The sequence below is a fragment of the Callorhinus ursinus genome, unplaced genomic scaffold (genome assembly GCF_003265705.2).
Source record: "Callorhinus ursinus isolate GAN/ISIS: 27379988/994484 unplaced genomic scaffold, GSC_fseal_2.0 scaffold9, whole genome shotgun sequence".
NCBI classification, from domain to species: domain Eukaryota; kingdom Metazoa; phylum Chordata; class Mammalia; order Carnivora; family Otariidae; genus Callorhinus; species Callorhinus ursinus.
Window position 1 is genome coordinate 61,034,856 of NW_027397071.1, and position 19,434 is coordinate 61,054,289.

Below are 19,434 nucleotides of genomic sequence, written 5' to 3' on the forward strand. Positions count from 1 at the left end.
AATGCTCAACATCCCTCGGCATCAGGGAAATACAAATCAACTACAATTCAAAACCACAATGAGATACCACCTCACACCGGTCAGAATGGCTAAAATTAACAACTCAGGAAACCAGATGTTGGGAATGCAAAGAAAGGGGAACCCTCTTACACTGCTGGTGGGAATGCAAGCTGGTGTAGGCACTCTGGAAAACAGTATGCAGGTTCCTCAAAAAGTTGAAAATAGAACTACCCTATGACCCAGCAATTGCACTACTGAGGATTTACCCCAAAGATACAAATGTAGTGATCCGAATGGGCACGTGCACCCCAATGTTTATAGCAGCAATATCCACAACAGCCAAACTATGGAAAGAGCCCAGATGTCCATCGACTGATGAACGGATAAAGATGTGGTGTGTGTGTGTGTGTGTGTGTGTGTGTACAATGGAATATTATGCAGCCATCAAAAAAATGAAATCTTGCCATTTGCAATGACGTGGATAGATCTAGAGGGTACTAGGCTAAGCGAAATAAGTCAGAGAAAATTATATGATCTCACTGACATGAGGGATTTGAGAAAAAGAGGATCATAGGGGAAGGGAGGGAAAAATGAAACAAGACGAAACCAGAGAGGAGACAAACCATAAGAGACTCTTAATCTCAGGAAACAAACAGGGTTGCTGGAGTGGTGGGGGGTGGGAGGGATGGGGTGGCTGGGTGATGGACATTGGGGAGGGTATGTGCTATGGTGAGCGCTGTAAATTGTGTAAGACTGATGAATCACAGTACCTCTGTAAACCAATAATACATTATATGTTAATTAACTGAATTTAAATTTAAATAAATAATAAATAAAAAAATACAGAGGCGTCTAGCTGGTTCAGTCAGGGGAGCATGCAATTCGATCTCAGAGTCATGAGTTCAAAGCCCCGCACTGGGTGTAGGGATTATTTAAATAAATTTTTTAAAAAATTTATAAAAATCCAATTTTTAAGCTGAAAAAAAATAGAGATAGCTCACAATGTGTATTTAATTCTGCTAAGAATATGACGTGTACACAGTGGAGTCTAATTCCACTTTTTAAAAATGGAGGTTAATTCACGTAACATAAAATTAACCAATTTAAAGAGAATAATTCGGGGCACCGGGGTGGCTCAATCATTAATAGTCTGCCTTCGGCTCAGGTCATGATCCCAGGGTCCTGGGATCGAGCCCCACATCGGGCTCCCCGCTCCGCGGGAAGCCTGCTTCTCCCTCTCCCACTCCCCCTGCTTGTGTTTCCTCTCTCACTGTGTCTCTATCAAATAAATAAATAAAATCTTAAAAAACAAAACAATTCTGTGACCTTTAGTACATTAACACTTGTGCATCCACTAACTCTCTACTTCAAAAATACTGTAATCACTCCAAATAAAACTCTGTACCCATTAGGTAGTACTACCCATTCCCCCTTCTCCAACCATAGGGCCACCATCTGCTTCTATGGACCTGACTACTCTGTATATATCTTATAAATGGAATCACAGAATATATGACCTTTTTGTGTCTGGCTTCTTTCACTTAGCATAATGTATTCAAGGTTCATCTGTGTTGTAGCATGTATTAACTCCATTATAGTAAGATATAGTGAATCAGTCAAATATATATATTTGAGAGTTCCTTGCATGTAGGTTATGAATATTACCTAAACAACATTTGGTTTCAACAATGCATCTTGGGATGCAAAGGTATACAAATCAGTGGAAATTAACTTTGTTTTTTACACTTAAAGTATAAAACTATAAAACAAGGATTGTTAACAAACTTCAAAATATTTTTAAAGTTCATAAACCACTCTTGATTTAGAATTATGTAATGAAATCCAATGACTTGTACTTTTGATAGCACCTCTATTTTAACAAAAGATTAACTGAGAGATAGGTACATACAAATGCTGTGTGTCAGAAGTCAGGAAAATTTGGTTCAGTCTGGTGTTAGAAAAGAGCTGTGTGACCTTGTCACATCCATTCAAATCTCCAAAAGCAGAGGAAAATGTTCTTAAATATTTGGCCTTTATATTAAATTGCAGACACTGAGGAATCAAGCAAGATGTAGAACCTAAAGGCTATATTTTGACAGTGGTAGACAAGATATATTGAAGATGGCAATGAAAGAAGGTAGAACAGAAGTCTGACATAACTTACCAGAGGTTGTTCATCTGAGGTCCAGGGCTTCAGGGAGTAAATACATTCCTTGAAAGTGCATGCAAAATTCTGTGCATCTTTCTACAGAGGATTTGTAGCTTACAGTTTCTCAAGAGTTATTAAAGAAAGGATTAAGAAACACACGGACTTACGATGGTTGCCACAGAAAGAGAAAAACCATTTGAAGGAATATGAGGGAAAAATTCAAATAATGGGGTTAAGGGAATTCTTGATTTGAGAACTTAGCACTCAGGAAGCCCTCTCAAACAACTAACCAAGTTCCCTCCCCCACTTCAACCCTCCTCGGGCACCATACCTATGACTTTGTACTGTTTCATTTTTTTTTTTTTAAGATTTTATTTGTCAGAGAGAGAGAGAGAGAGAGAGAGAGCTCACAAGCAGGGGGAGCGGCAAGCAGAGGGCAGAGCAGGCTCCTCCCTGAGCAGGGAGCCCAACGCAGGACTCTATCCCAGGATGCTGAGATCATGACCTGAGCCAAAGGCAGACGCCCAACCGACTGAGCCACCAGGTGTCTCCTGTTTCATGTTTTTATCTTATACTTGGTATCCAGTGTGAGTGACATCACAGATACCTTGAAGTTGCTGAAAAAATTATAACCACTTTGAAGGTGTCTTCACTCACTTTGCAAACAAATAACTTAGGCTTAATCAAGGTTTCTATTTTAGAATAAAATTACAGGTCTAGAACTGAAAAACAGAAAACTGAAATGCTTTGCAAATTACGCAGTAATGTCTTACAGTTTCTAAACCCAAAACAGTTCTTGCCCTCTAGATGGGCTAGATCCATTTAACGTTGAATGGAGAGGTCCCATTTGAAGCTACCAAAAGTAGTTCTAATTCTCTATTAAAAGGTAACTTCTGAAAGTGACTTTTCAACTGACAAAACATGTAGTTTCAGGAATTTTCCTGGCTGTTGTCTCTAACTCTAGTCCAGTGACTCTTCACCTCCAAGACCAGATCAGATTTCCCTAAATGAATTCCTGCTCATTTGACCAAATACAAATCTCCACTCATCAGCTCTTTAACCCTAAATATTCCATTTCTATTTGCTGGTCCCAAAACAGAGCACCTCATTCTGCACTCAAATCAATTTAGGCCCCTTAGATGTCCCAGAGTCAAACTTACACCCCTGCCCATGTGTGTACCTATCTCCAGTTAATCTTTCCATCTTATTAAAATAGAGGTGCTATCAAAAGTAGAAGAACAACCTAAATGTCCACCAAATAGGGAACTGGTTAAATATATTACATACAAGTAATTCAGCCCTAAGGAAGAATAAAGCTTTTCATATACCGACAGAGATGAAAAAAAGTAAGGTGCAGAATTGTGCGTGTAGTGGGCTTTTTGTGTAAAGGGGTCAGCAAGGACCCCTTTTTGTATTTGCTTGCACGTGTATAAAATCTCTTGGATCCACAAAAAACAAGTTGCCTATGGGATATGGAACTGAGTGGCTACAAAACAGAAATAAGATGTTTTCATCTATACTCTAACAGAATTTGACTACATGAATGGATCACTTATTTAAACATAATTTTAGTTATAATATTTTTTATTTATTTTTTTAAAAAAAGATTTTATTTATTTAACAGAGAGAGACACAGCAAGAGAGGGAATACAAGCAGGGGGAGTGGGAGAGGGAGAAGCAGGCTTCCCGTGGAGCAGGGAGCCTGATGCGGGGCTTGATCCCAGGATCCTGGGATCATGACCTGAGCTGAAGGCAGACGCTTAATGACTGAGTCACCCAGGTGCCCTATAATCATATATTTTAATCATAAAATCATAATTGTTTTCTTTTATGTAGGCCAATTCTTCTATCTTTATGGGGATTCTATCTGCTTCCATCTTCTCAGAAAATTTACACTGTGGGTTTTTGCTGCTTTCCCTATTCAACCTTTTCTCACTAGATCCTTCCCATCAGCTTATAAATATGATCAATTCCTTCTCACTAAAACAAACTCATCCACTTTCAATTCCACATTCCATTATTGCCCTATTTCTATACCCCAACCAGTCTTCTCCCAATACATCCTGTTCTTGCTCTTTTTATATCCTAATATCCTGGATACATTCTTTTCATATAATCCATTACTAAATTGCTTTTCTTAAATATCAACACTATTCATTCATAACTCTTCATCTCTATTGCCAACACCCTACCCAACAGTATCAGCTAATACAGGGGCTTCCTAACTAGTCTTCCCTTGTCTACTATCCCCTTCCTATTTGCTCTTAGAGATCTTTCAAATGTGAGTCTAATTTACATAATCATCTCACCCATAACTCCATTTAAAATCCTTTAGTGGCTAGCTTTCCACTGCTTTAGGATAAAGTCCCTAATCCTTAAGATAATAAATGTAAAGGACCCGGCACCAGTCAGCTTAATGACTACACCCAGGGTGCAAATGTGTACCCACTTCTCTAAAATGCTGCTTTACAGACCATGTTTGAATTCCTAAGAGATCTTGTTTGAGATGCTAGACATACAAAATATTTTAATGTATTTCACAATCTTATCTTTTTGGCTTTACATCTTGGAATGTTTTCTAAACAGTCATAATCTACTCTGAGTTATAAAATCAGTTTTAAAGATCAAAGGACTTTTTAGAAAATGAATTAAAATATACAGAATATATGCAGGGCAACACTGCTTTATGAAATTTCTGTTTTTATAAACAGAAACATGGTATAAAATGTACTTATTATTGAGGCGCCAAGAAATGTTTGAAAGCCTATATTCTTAGCAATTTTTTGAAATTATAATGCTGTCATTTTCCTCGTGATATTAAAATTTCTCATCTATGACTTAAGAAATTATACTTCAAGTTAATTTAATAGATTTGAGAATTTCATTTCATAAATGAGGTCTGACAATTTACCTAATAGTGTTGCAAAAAGAAAATTTAACCGAATTCCTGTACCACACACCTATCAGAACTCTGTGGCTCAAACCCCAAAGGCTTTGTGGTTTCTGGCAGCAGTGATATGAGCTCATGACCTGCAACTAGAGACTGCCTCTCAGGGATTTTTAACCATCTTTGTGGCACAGAAACCTTTGGCAATCTGGTGAAAGTTGTGGACCACTTCTCAGATGGTGTTTTTGAATACATATATAAAATTACCAAGGAAATCAGTTATCTTAAAATGTAGTTAGTTCTATCCATGATCTACAGGGATCTGTGGGACCAAAGGGTATTCATCAAAGATTACACTGAACTTAAGAATTTAGAGCTTATAAAAAGTCATAGCTAATTAAAGCATGTTTTGAGGGATAAATAAAAAGCATTTTGAGAAATACAATCTAGGGAGAGAAAATTCCAGATAATGAATGAAAGACAGTTGGGGAGGAGAGGGAGAGGCATATGTGAAAAATGAAACACTGATAAGCTTACCTCAATCTTTAAGGTTTCTTCTTTTTTTCAGTTTTTCTACTCTCATATGCATGTGGAATTCATGCTAAAATTAACTGACTTAAGCAAATTTAAGCCAAGGGAATTTTAAAAATATTTTTTTTTTAAAAAAAAAGGTACCATGTATACAAATTCCAAAATACTTTATTCACAAATAAAAATGCTGCTTTAGTCAGAGGTACTGTATTTGGGATCTTTCTATTGGCAGCTGCTAGGAAATATGACAAGCTTGATTATCTGGTTTTCCAATATGCAGAATGAGAGGCACAGCAAGGGCAGATGCATTAACAGCAGATAAAGAACTATCTGACAGTGGGAAAAGAAAATGAGGGGGGAAATGATAAAAAGCAGGTGCAAGAATTAAAATTAGATCAGGCTGCACCCAATAACAAATAGTCCTACATAATTCCAGACTCTGGAGATACCCCTCTATTATTTCCAGAGTATAATAAACTAATCTAGTAATTTTGAATCAATAAAATGAAAGTCTGCTCGAAGTCAGTATTTCAGTGATTTGTGGGGAAGAAGTGACAATGCAAAGGGAGGGCTGTGAAGTTTGATGAAAAAGGACCCAGGTGAGAGTTAGTCTCAGTAAGAGACTGTTACTACCTCTGGTAAGTATACTGGAACAAAAAAATGTTGACGAAAATGCTAAAAATGTATAACGTATTTTAGTAAGTTTTCTACCCCAAACTTATCCAAAATAAATCCCTGTTTGAACTGGTCAATATCACTTAAATCTAATTGCAATTATACTTTCTACACTGGATCCACTACAGTCCCCTGTGTGATTTTACTACTCCATCTCTTTTTTTACTTTATTTTAGAGACCTGTTTTCTGGACCTCCTTGCTCCTCCAGTACCCTGAATGGACTACTTAGTTCCCAAAGCTTCAGAGCCCACTTTGCTCCAAATCTACTTCTATTACTTCCACATTTAAAAAATACCACAATAAAAACCAGAATACAAATGACTAGTGGAAATAACACTAAATAAAACACATCCTCACAATACTGCAATTAGCCTCAACTAATAGACAGGAGTGCCTTAATACCAACTGATGATGAATATGCCATTTCTTATATTGATTTGGTTGAGAAAGGTTAGACAGGAAGGGGAATTACCAGTTGACAGAAAAGAAATGTAAATACCAAAACACACTTTGCTACCTTGAATATTGCACTGAGTTGGCAGGGCTGCTTATCCTCTAATGACAAAATAGATATTAAGCACAGAGGTATTTTTGTCAATTTAGAAGAACACTGTTGTGCTATATGAAACCTACCTTTACATGATTTACGAAATATTTTTAGAAGACTCACTTCATTATAAAGGAGTCTCATTACTTCAATTATCACTGTTAAAGCCACTTCATTCCAATATCCCATTCTCCCAACAGATTAACTTTACTAGAAATGGACTCCCATGTTCCCATGATTTGCCTTTGAGCCAAATCTGGTGTTACTACAGTTTCGTTCTTCCACTAGTCCTTTGCCATGCTGTACAAATTACCTCTACTGTCTAAAACTCAAATCTCACAGCTGCCTGGCTCTGCTGTTAAGGCTCTTTCTTCATCTAAAAGATAGAATAATATTCACTTCCATAGAATTATTATGAAAATTAAGAATTTCTAGTTTCTGGTCTGGCATGTAAGGAGCTTACAAACTGCCACTCCACTCTAACAACCACCAAAAAAAAAAAAATTGAACAAACAAAAATGAACAACTCTTCTTTTTATCTGTCACAGAAGCGATGTCACAGGGTAAACTGCTGACCCAAAAATTGGGAGAAACAGACAAGTGGATACAGAAAATCAAAACTTACCGAAGCAGAAACCCATGAGCAGAACCAGTGCTGGCATAGGAAAACCTGAACTGTAACTGATAAGACTGCTGGAGGTTTAGCTCAGACAAGTCTGAGTTAAGACTCTATCTTCAAGAACTCTACCAGGTCCTCATAGTAAATATCAAGAGAAAAATCCCCTCATGTTTTTAACAGGGGTAGGGAAAAGGAGGCCTGCACTCAGGAAAAACCTTTGCCAGAGCCAACCTGCAGAGGTTTTATCAGAGCCTAACCTATCTGAACAAATGGAAATACTCAAATCCAACCGGCTTTAGCCTACCACATGGAGGAAGGGAAATATGCAACCTCATCTCCCTCTTGCCATCCTGTCCCACTAAGGGTGAGGGGGTTGACACTGAGAAGCACTGCGAACTGCAAATTAAAACCAATGAAACAGATCACTATACACCTATTAAAATGGGAAAATCCAAAACACTGACAATATCAAATGTGGAGCAACAGGAAATCTTATCGCTGGTGGGAATACAATGTGGCACAGCCACTATAAGACAGTTTGGCAGTTTCCTACAAAACTAAACAAACTCTTACAACATACGATCCAGCAATTGTGTTCCATGGTATTTACCTAAAGGAGGTGAAAACTTATGTCCACCCAAAAACCTACACATGGATGTTTAGGGCAGCTTTATTCATAAGTGCCCAAATTTGGAAGCAACCAAGATGTCCTTTAGTAGGTGAAAGGATAAACTGCGGTATATCAAGACAATAGATTACTATTCAGTGCCAAAAAGAAATGAGCTATCACACCATGGGTAGACATGGAGGAACCTTAACTGCATATTACTAAATGAAAGACCCCATGCTGTAGGATCCCAACCATATGACATTCTGGAAAAGGCAAACCTCTGGTGACAGTAAAAGGATCAGTAGTTGCCAGGGGTTAGGAGGAGGGAGGGATGAACAGGTAAAGCACAGAGGATTTTTAGGCCAGGGAAACTATTCTGAATGCTATAATGGCGGATCTATCTCATTATACCTTTATTCAAACTCGGAGTATACACAAAGAGTGAACCCTAATAAAAACTATGGACTTTGGATGATAATGATGTTTCAATGTAGGTTCATTTAAACAAAAAAGGTTCAAGTGGTCACATCAAAATCCCAACTGGCTTATTTACAGAAATTGACAGCTGATACTAAAATTCATGTGGAATTAAAAGGGACTATGAATAGCCAAAACAATGTTGAGTAAGAACAAAGTTGGAAAATTCACACTTCTGATTTCAAAACTTATTACAGAATTAGTGTAGTACTAGCATTAAGGATAGACATAAAAATCAATGGAACAGGGGTGCCTGGGTGGCTCAGTCATTAAGCATCTGCCTTCTGCTCAGGTCATGATCCCAGGGTCCTGGGATAGAGCCCCGCATCCGGCTCCCTGCTCAGCAGGGAGCCCCACTCCCCCTGCTTGTGTTCCCTCTCTCGTGGTCTGACAAATAAAATGAATAAAACCTCTTAAAAAAAATCAATGGACATAACTGAAGAGTCCAGAAATAAATCCTTGCACTTATGGATGATTGATTTGGGGCAGGAATGCCAAGACAATGGAGGAAAAATACTCTTTTCAACAAATGGTGCTGTAGCAATAGCATAGTCACTTGCAAAAGAATAAATCTGGGCCTTCCTTACATAAAAATTAACTCAAAATGGATCTGTACCTAAAATGTGAGAACCAGAAATAAAACACAAGAGTAAATCTTTGTGACTGTGGGTCAGGTAAAACTTTTAGACACAACATCAAAAACTCAAATGACAAAAGAAAAAAATTGGACTTCATAAAATAACTTTTGTGCTTCAAATAATACCACTGAAACAGTGGAAAAAAACCCACAAAAGGGGAGAAAACTTTTGCAAGTCATATCTTACAAGGGACTAGAATATATAAAGAACTCTTGCAACTCAATAATGAAGACAACCCAATTAAAAATAGGTAAAGGATTTGAATAGATACCTCTCCAAAGAAGATATACAAATGGCCAAGCACATGAAAAGATGCTCAACATTATTAGTCTTTAGGGAAACGCAATCGAAACCATAATGAGATACCACGTTATAGTCACTAAGATGGCTATAATAAGACAGTAAGTTTTGGCAACAATGTGCAGAAATTGCAACTCTTATGCACCGCTGGTGGAAGTGTAAAATGGTGTAAGTGCTTTGGAAATGGTTTGGTAGTTCCTCAAAAGGTTAAGCATGGAATTACATGACACAGCAATTCCACTGGTAGGTGTAGAACAAAGAGAAATGAAAACACATCCATATAAAAACTTGTACACAAATGTTCATAGCAGCATTCTAACAGCCAAAAAGCAGAAACCCAAAAGTTCATTAACTGAACAATAGCTAAACAAAATGTGGTAGATTCATACAATGGAATATTTCACAAGAAAAAGGAATGAAGTCTTAATACATGCTACAACACAGATGAATCCTGAAAACATTATGCTAAGTTAAAGAGACCAATCACAAAAGACCACATAGTAGTATGCACATTGGTATGCATTCCTCATGGGGGAAATGCAAGTTAAAACCACAATGAAAGACTTCTACACACTTATCAAAATGTCTAAAATAAAATAGACTGGTAATACCAGGTGTTGTATGGATGTAGAGCAAATAGAATTCTCATACATAGCTGATAGGAATATAAGTTGATGGAACCACTTTGTAAAACTATTTATCAATTTATTTTGAAATACATCAACAAATAAGATGGACTGAAAAGGTATCAAAACAATAACAGCAAAATGTATGGAATCTAATTTGTAGGAATATGGGTGTTCATACAATTCTGTCAGTTTCTATTTTTGATAATTTCTGTAATAAAATGTCACAGGAAAAACTATGTACCCAAAATTAGTATGTATATTATGTACATAAAAAGGTCACAGCAGATTTATATGGCTAAAAGCTAACAGAACCCAAATATACATCAACAGTAGAATGGATTGGAAAAAAATACGTAAAAATGTATTTATACAATTGAATACTGTATAGCAATGAAAAACTACTGCTACATAAATATAACATAAATGAATCTCACAATGTTGAACAAACTATTCAAGTTCAAAACAAGGCAAAACAAATATATGGTGACAAGGTCAGAATAGTGGTTATATTTGGGGAAGGGGTACTGACTGTTGGAGGATGTATGGGAGAGACTCTGGGGGTTGGAAATAGGCCATAACTGGTTATGGAGCGTCCTCATTTCTATTCTTAAAGCCTTACTTACTCAGTTTATGATAAACTTTTTTCACCACAAATAAGAATTACACTGTTATACAAAATTACATGTAATTTTAACTAGTTGTATCTGTTATAAAAGTCTCATTCTTCTTAAAGCCATTCAGTTTCATAAGAATTCAGAAAATTTTCAATAAATTAAGAAACAAATATATCTGGAAGATTGCTTTCTTCATTCCCATACTTTTCATATCCCTTAGTTAATTTACTGTATGCTCTTTAAATTAAGTAACAAGATAATTACTCAACTGGCCTTTGGGAACACACTCCAGGTTGGCTATTTAATTAAAAGATAGGTATATGTGCATTCATATTCAACTGAACTCAAAAGTATTCTTGATCAGTTAAAATAAGGAACTCTTCGAAGATTTCAAAAACATACCATAAAGCCAAATTGAATATCAAAATCAAAAGGTCAGGCAGATTATCCAAGAGCCAAATATATTTAGTTCTCCCTAATCACTTTACTTTTTCAATTCCACGCAGCAATCTCTTTTGCCATTAAAAGCACACACTCTGGCTGTCTATTAGCCAGCTTTTCCTTATATCTTTGACTCACATTTCCACTCTTAAAGTCCTTGGTATCTCCACCACTTCATTTGTATCACAACTGCAAAAATCCTGAATTCTGAGCATATTACTATCATATTTATTATATTCAGTATTAAAAGTTACTGGTTAAGGAATCAACTTCTATAAATTTGTTACAGCCTATTTTTTAATAACCTATTTGAATACAGGACAGAAGTACATCATCCCTAACTCTTTCCTTGAAGGAAGATTATACATAGAAAATAATTATATTCAGAAATGGCTCCAGGCAAGATGACAAATATAACCTGTAATTTTAATTGTACTTACAATTATCTTCCTTTCATTCCCCTCCTCATTTATAGAATTTAACTTGGCTAAGGCACAGTAAAGACAGAAGACAAAAGAGAGAAAGTGGCACAAGTTGAAGAAAAATGTCAGGGAGAACCTATACTAGTCATTCGGTGACAGTTTTTCTATTTAGAAGCCAAATAAGATTAAGATCTTTAAAAGAATTTCATTCTACCTAAAGTATTAAGATTTTAATCGAAATTTTATAAAATATGGAGATTTCTAGAAAGTACTAACTAAAAAATATTTTAAGGAAGTCAACTTCTCAGATCTTATGCACCAAGTAACTCATTACCCCTATCTTCTCAAGTTACCCTATAATTAGCTCTAGAATTAAACACTGACAGACTGTCCTACTCTTAAAGGTACATACATTCTTAATGGCAAAGAATCAGCCTTAATTAAAGGACATCCAGAATGGGTTCTGGGTATAAATAACCCCTGCAACAATGGTGACAAATAAGCAAATATCTTAAAAAAAAAAAAAAAAAAAGGCAAGCCGAACTACAGAACACAAACCAAACTCAAATGAAAAAGCTCACATACTTTATAAATAAGTAACAGAACAAAAATGAATAGTCAGAAAATAATGTGGGAGAGAAAAATAGCAGAATCCTTTATGGTACACAGGCCAAAGCACAGGATTCTGGGATAATTTATATAGAAGCAAGAACCATAAAATCTCACACTCTTACAGAAAAATGCAATTAACTGATTCTCACATTTATTCAAGTATTTGAGTGCCTGCTATGTGAAAATAGTTCTAGCAAACTACTGAGCTGAATCATCAGAGTTGGAGTCTAGCAGAGGAGATATGACATTGTTATAAATAATTAAAATCAAGGAAGGGTAAAGTGCCCTAAGAACGGTAAACAAAGTGCTAAAGGAGTTCATATTAAGATGTTATTCAAATTGGGGAAAATCAGAAATAGATTCATGGCATATAAGCTGGATCTTGAAACTCTGAACTTATACCAGGAACAATTAAGGGAAGAGAATTCTGGGCAATGGGAACAGAAGAGCAACGGCAGAGGCCGGAGAGCAGAAGGCATACATAGAATATAGCAAACTGTTCAATTTGACCAGAGTATAAGTTGTATACAAGACTACAAAAAGCTGGGCGCCTGGGTGGCTCAGTCGTTAAGTGTCTGCCTTCGGCTCAGGTCATGATCCCAAGGTCCTGGGATCGAGCCCCGCATTGGGCTCCCTGCTCAGCGGGAAGCCTGCTTCTCCCTCTCCCACTCCCCCGGCTTGTGTTCCTCGCTGTCTCTCTCTGTCAAATAAATAAAATCTTAAAAAAAAAAAAAAGACTACAGAAAGCTGGAAAAGTATATAAAGAGCCAGATCATGACTTACTGCTAATACAGAGATCTTCAGTAATAAGTCATGAAGAATCATTAAGCATTAAGAGGCAAGGGATCTGATCCAGAGAGATTTATCTAGCATTGAGGAATGAAATGAATGGGGAAGAGAGGCGACATCAATTAGGTTACCAGGAGAAGTAATGAGGACCTCAATCATGGTGTTAACAGCATAGGAGGGAGAAGGCACAGTTCTAAGTTAGGCACTAGGATCTACAATGTGTAGGATGCCATTACACTCAACTGAGATATTTTTTAAAATCTTAACACATCATTCTCATTTTTTAAAAAAGATCCATTTATTTATTTATGAGAAAGTATACACACACACACACACACACACACACACAAGAGTGGGGGAGAATCTCAAGTAGACTCCCCACCAAGCCTGTAGTGGGGCTCGATTTCATGATCCTGAGATCATGACCTCTGCAGAAAACAAGAGTTGGATGCTCAAGTCACTGAGGCACCCCAGGGCCCCCACATCATTCTTATTTTTAAAGAAATTGTAATCTGGAGAAATCATTGTTAAAGCACTAAAAGCTAAATAATCATGCAATACATGATTTCCAGATAAATATTACAAACAAAAATTAAAATGGTCAGGGAAGGCTTTATTAAAGAGGTTGGACCTGATCTGCACCTTAATGAAAAGACAGAACTTTAAGAGGGGAGGGATAAAATTTCACACAAAGGAAACTTTTAAGTTAAATAATTTAATAAGATGAAGATATGCAAAATACAGATTTAAGTAATTTCCAATAAAAAAGTAGAGAAAATGTAATACATTAAAAAAATCTTCAATTTTTCATATTGCTATCAGAAAAACAAGGTATTATTACAGCTTTAAATAGTTAAAAATAAGTATTTTATTTTATTCTAGACTTAAAGGAGGATTATTTTTAATGAGTTCTATAGGAAAATGAGTTTTTTTTAAAGTATCTTGAAGCTTTATTCAGTCACAATTTGAAATATCCAAAATGTTTTGTTATTCATCAAAGAAGTTCCTCAAAACACATCTATCATCTGATAACTCTCTTCATATTTTTCATGTAAGTGACAACCAGAATTTGAACTCAGATCCATCTGACTCCAAAACCAGAGCTACACTTGCACTCACTGCAGTATTAACAACTTATTTTCTCGATTTTAAAATCCCAAATGAATTAATCACAAAGTCAAAGTACAGGACAGGAGGAAGAGATCAGTAAATCTCAAACTATATAATTACTGCAAAACCGAGATACCAATCTTTGCATGTATATAAATATATACACAGCACACAGAAATACTGTAAAGTGGCTTTTGTTGTTGTTCAATGAATATTAAACTCTTTTCAACAAAGTGCTACTCTTGAATTAGCATATGACAAATGGGGGAGAGGGGGTCTTAGAGTGACAGTACCCCACTCAGGTAGTTCAACCTGTTCACATATTTCTTTCAGCACTGGGCTACCAGTTGGCCTTTCCTCTTATGGACTCATCCTCCAGCCTTTCATGGTTTGTCTTCCCTCTTACAACCCTTCTAAGATTGCCCTTGATGGGCAGATTTCCTTTGTATTCTTTTTAAACCTTCAGGAAGGACAGAGTAGAGGGTGTGCCCAATTTCTTTGTTTTTACCTTATAATTCAAGAAAAGCTCTAACCTCTTCCCTCCCATTTCTTTAAGGACAAGGATTCAAGTACTTTCTCATAAACATTTTGTTATAGACTATATACAGAGTTTAAAAAAGAAACCCTAAATTTTATAATTATTTTAAACCAATTCCTATATTTAATGTTACTGAAATTTGATTTTTAGGATTCCTTAAAAATGATCCATAATAAAGGAAAGAAGGCACTAGGAATAGGCATAGTTCTTACAAGACATTATAATTGCATTGGCCTCAAATATATTAATTCATTTAAAAGAAATCCATTCATTCAACCAATAACTGAGTGTCTAATGTGTGCCAGGTACTGTTCAACAATTAAAAAAAAAAAAAAACTCCTTTCCTCAAGCTTAGCCCTCGTGGGAGAAGACAAATAATAAGCAATAAACATAAGTAAAGACAGTGTGTTAGAAAGTGATAAATGCTATGGGGAAAAAATAGAACAGGGTAACGGAGAATTCCAGGGTGTTAGGGCAGGTTGTAATTTTAAATAGGGTGTTCAGAAAGGGTTTATAAAGGTGTCATTTGAGTGGACTTGGAGGTAAGGGAGTCAGACACGGTAATACCTGGGGAAGAGCACTCCAGGCATAAAAACAACCAGGACAAAGGTCCTGGAGTATCCTAGGAACAAGGCGGCCAGAGAGGCTAAAGGGATGCCAGAAAGGGGAAAAGTTAGTAAGAGACACGTCAGGAGAGGTATGTGTGGGGGTATATAGATTATGCAGGGTTTATGGGGCACTAAGGAATTTGGCTTTTACTGTGAATGAAATGAAGATCCAAAGAAGGTTGAGCCAAGTGACATGATTTGTTTTACCAGAATGACCGCTGGGTTAAGAACAGACTATAGAGGGGCGCCTGAGGGGCTCTGTCAGTTGGGTGTCTGCCTTCCGCTCAGGTCATGATCCCGGGGTCCTGGGATTGAGCCCCACATCGGGCTCCTTGCTCAGCGGGAAGCCTGCTTCTCCCCCTCCCGCTCCCCCCTGCTTGTGTTCCTTCTCTTGCTGTCTCTCTCTGTCAAATAATAAATAAATAAATCTTTAAAAAAAAAAAAAAGAACAGACTATAGGGAAGGCAAGGGTGAATACAGTGAGACCAGTTAGGAGGATACTAACGAAACACAGGTACTTCCTATAAACTTTAGCCATGATGGCTCAGTGTTTACTTTTTAGGCATAATCTGTCAGATCCTGCTAACAGGAAATAACTGGAACTTAGAAGTTTATTATACAGAGCTCTTGGCATATATGTACGTCATGCAACACAAAAACAAAGGACATCTTTTAGCTACCTGCTACAGAAAAATTCTAAGTGTGTTCCTTTATAATCAGTTATTCCCTTTATGAAATTTTTAAAAATCCTATTGCAGCTGAGACTATTCTTTAAAGAAATAAGCTATTATTCCTGTAGCTCATTTAGTTACATACTATTTTTGAAGAAAAAATGCTACTTCTGTCCACTGAAAATATAAATCATTCCCTTGGACTGGTATTTCTCAGATCATTTAAATTAACCATTCCTAAAAAATCTTATTTCCTTTGGGAGGGGACAAAGCTTTTTCTTTTTATGCTCCCATTTTTAAAGTTTTCTTTCAATTGATACCAAATTTGCATATCAGTATCTGGGTCATTCACTTCAGGAAAGGGCAACCACAAAAACTCCCACTGTCACAAATAACATGTTTCAAAAAAATGTCCCTTCATGATACCAAAAAACTTCTCATTATCATCTAGTCCTCCTGGAAAAAGCAAATACAAGTCCCAAAAATTCTATAGAAGTTATCCTTAACACTGTATTATCTATCATAAGGGTAAGAGAAAAAGGGCAATTAAGATACTCAATTTGCCTGGAAAGGGATTAGGGAGCATGCAAGGAGATTTTGAAATAAAAATCATACCTCTAAAAACATTTGCTCATGAAACTGAAATAGGCATATTGTCCTATAGTATTTGAAGGAAATGAAGAGTGAAATATAAACAATTTACTTGCTTCAAAATTCAGAAAGATGAAAAGACTTCCCTGTGACAATTTTTGGAAGAAACAGGTGTGTAAACTTACAACACATGGTACTGAATTCAAATTCATTAATTCATTCAACATTTAAGTGCCTCTTAAGTGCCAGTAATTTCACCAAGCACTGAGGACACAGTCCTTGTTCTCAAGGGCTTATAGTCTTCACTTATCCCACAAGTTACCAAGTATTTACTATGAGCCAGATACTGGGGATATAACAGCATAACAGGTGACTGCAAGCAGCTTACACTAGGGGAAGAGGGAAATGCCTTAATGATGCAAACATACATAACACCCAAGTGTTACAAGTGCTGCTTATGGAAGTGGGGGGGCGGGAGTGGTACACAAACAACTGAGTGATGGATTCACAGAGGGAGGGAGGAGAATATAGAGACTTGGGAGAGGTGACAGGAGAGCTGAGTCCTTAAAGAGGATTAGATGTTCACCTGGCCGACCTTGGAGGAAGGAATCCTAGCAGAGGGAGCAACTAGAGCAAAGGCAGAGAGATATGAACACAAATAACTCGTGTTGTTTGGTAGGCCTGGAATACAGAATGTAAAAGGTAAATCATGGAGGCTTCTATATGCCACAAGTAAGACTGGACTTCATTGGTTTATATGAAAGGACCCTGAAGGTTTTATTCAGAAAACCAACATATGTGATCAGGTTTTTCTGGTGTGATGAGACACTGGTTTACAAAGAAATGAGAAAAGAATAACACTAGATAATGATGTCACCACATGAAACAACAAAGGAGACTGCCCAGTTAGAAAACTAAACACCCTTCAGGAAAAAAATTAAGCCACTTAACTATCCAAGCCCCTCTGGAAAAAAAGTTTTTAACCAGTATCATTGAAAACTGAAAAACAGAGGAAAGGTTTTTATATACATTATGGATTATAACATCTACATATCTGTTTTGAGTTCAAGAGGTCTTAGTTTTTTATTAATTGTGTAAACATATATGGGACTGATGACTGCTGTACAAAAAGCAATGAAACTGTTTAGGAGCAAGTCTTTGATAACAAAGGGAGAACCACGACTAACAGAAGGTATTTAAGTCAGGTTTAAACGTTTCCAAAGTTCAAGATACTCAAGTTTTATTGAATCAGCGCGTTTAAAAGGTGTGTCATAGGGGTGGAGCAAAAGGAGGAGGGATTAAAATTAATACATACATATATATAAACAAGTTAACTCTTGATGTCGACGGCCTAAAATCACCACTTGAAGATCTTTTCTCATGTAGGAGAAATGAACACCTACCAGATCCAATTAACATAAACACACAGGGTACAGGGAGAGGAGGGAGGAGAGGATGATCATACATGACAATATAAATGGGGTGGGGGCCAACCACCTATCCAGAACCCATAATCCAGCTGGCGGCGCGATGAGGAAATCCATTCCCCAAACCGCACAGCTCAGACTACACGATTCAGACATAAAGGCAGAAAAATGTCATTCCCAAATTCCACAAGCGAACCACCAGTCACTGGCCAAGGGGATAGAATCACACACTCAAGGGGATATGATCCCAGAACTCAAGGACAGATACCATCCACACACCGTTCTTGAGGGGAGGTGAAGGATCCCCCCTATTCTAGGAGTGGGGAGCAATCACCCTCAGTCCCTGCCCTAAGCGGGTGGACGCCCCCGCGGCGAGGCCCTGCCGAGGCCAGGGACAGTGACAGCCCCGAAGCCCCCTCAACCTCGGCCAGGAGCTGCCACTACTCCTCGCACCCCCTCCTCCCCAACACACACCCTCCCCTACCTGATATGGCGGCGGCGGCTCCTGATCCGGCTCCGTCCCCTCGCCAAAACTAGCCCGGTCGGACTGAGACTCGTGAAGCAGGGAGATGTCATCCGAAGTGGGGGATTTGAGGCAGTTCCCCATCTTCCGGGGCTAGGATGTGTGATCTGGGGAAGGAAGAAAGCAGTGACGGGGTCGTTCGCACGCTCGCGGTCAGCCTCGGTCAGCGAGGTGGGGTCCGACAGCAGGCCGGGGCTCAGGCGGCGGCGGCTCCCCCGCCCCCCGGCGCCGCCGAAAGGCCGCTCATGCCAGCCCCCGGACTTGGGGGCTCAAGGCTGGGCCGCGGGCTCCGCTGGGGTCGCGGCGGTTGCCTCTTGGGAGGCGGCAATGGGGGGGGGGGGGGGGGGGGCGAAGCCTTCCCCCCCCCCCCCCCCCCGCGGGGCGGCGGCGGCCACGGAGCTGCTGGGCCTAATCCAGGTCAGAAGGGGGGGGGGCGCGGCCGTCGCGGCTGCCTCAGCTGCTGCCTCAGCTGCTGCTGCCCCTGCTGACGCCGGAGCCGCGGCCGCGGGCCTCATCCTACTCCGCCTCAAAGCGGCGGCGGCGGCCAGAACGAGGCCAGCTGCGGTCCTGCGTCACGCCGCCGTGCGTGCTCTGGTCCCGCCCCCGGCGCCGGGAGCCGTGGGCGGCTCCGGCTGCGCGGCCGCGCCCCCTTCTCCGCCTCCCGCAGCTGTTCCTAGGGCTGCGTCAGTTTGTGCTTCTCTCCCTGACAGTTGGCACAGTACCTGACTCAGAAACCTCTCTCTAGTCTCCCGTGCCTCCCCACTTCCACTTCTCCATCCCAGCTGTCTCTGTTCTTACCTGCGCACTGTGACAGTCTTCTCACCGCCTTCTGCCAAGTGATCTATTTATAAACCCTTATCTGAATGTGTCACTCCCGTGGTTAAACTGTTAAATGGCTTCTTCCCCTTTATCCTTTCAAAATAAAGTCCAAGCTCACTAATGAACCAATCCACTATTTGTACAGTTGAATAATCTTTTTTAAAATGTAAGTCTGATCCCCCATTTAAAACCTTCAATGGCTTCCT

General features: G+C 38.6%; 1 protein-coding gene across 1 annotated transcript in view; it reads right to left on the bottom strand.

Moving 5' to 3' along the window:
• The window catches only part of RNF11 (ring finger protein 11), a 39,831-nt gene extending 20,880 nt beyond the window's left edge, over nt 1–18,951 (bottom strand). Inside the window, exon 1 of the mRNA XM_025871576.2 lies at nt 18,371–18,951. Coding sequence (XP_025727361.1) covers nt 18,371–18,493 — 123 coding nt within the window. The 5' untranslated portion in view covers nt 18,494–18,951. The remainder of the gene's footprint in view (nt 1–18,370) is intronic.
• Between the last annotated feature and the right edge of the window lie 483 nt (nt 18,952–19,434).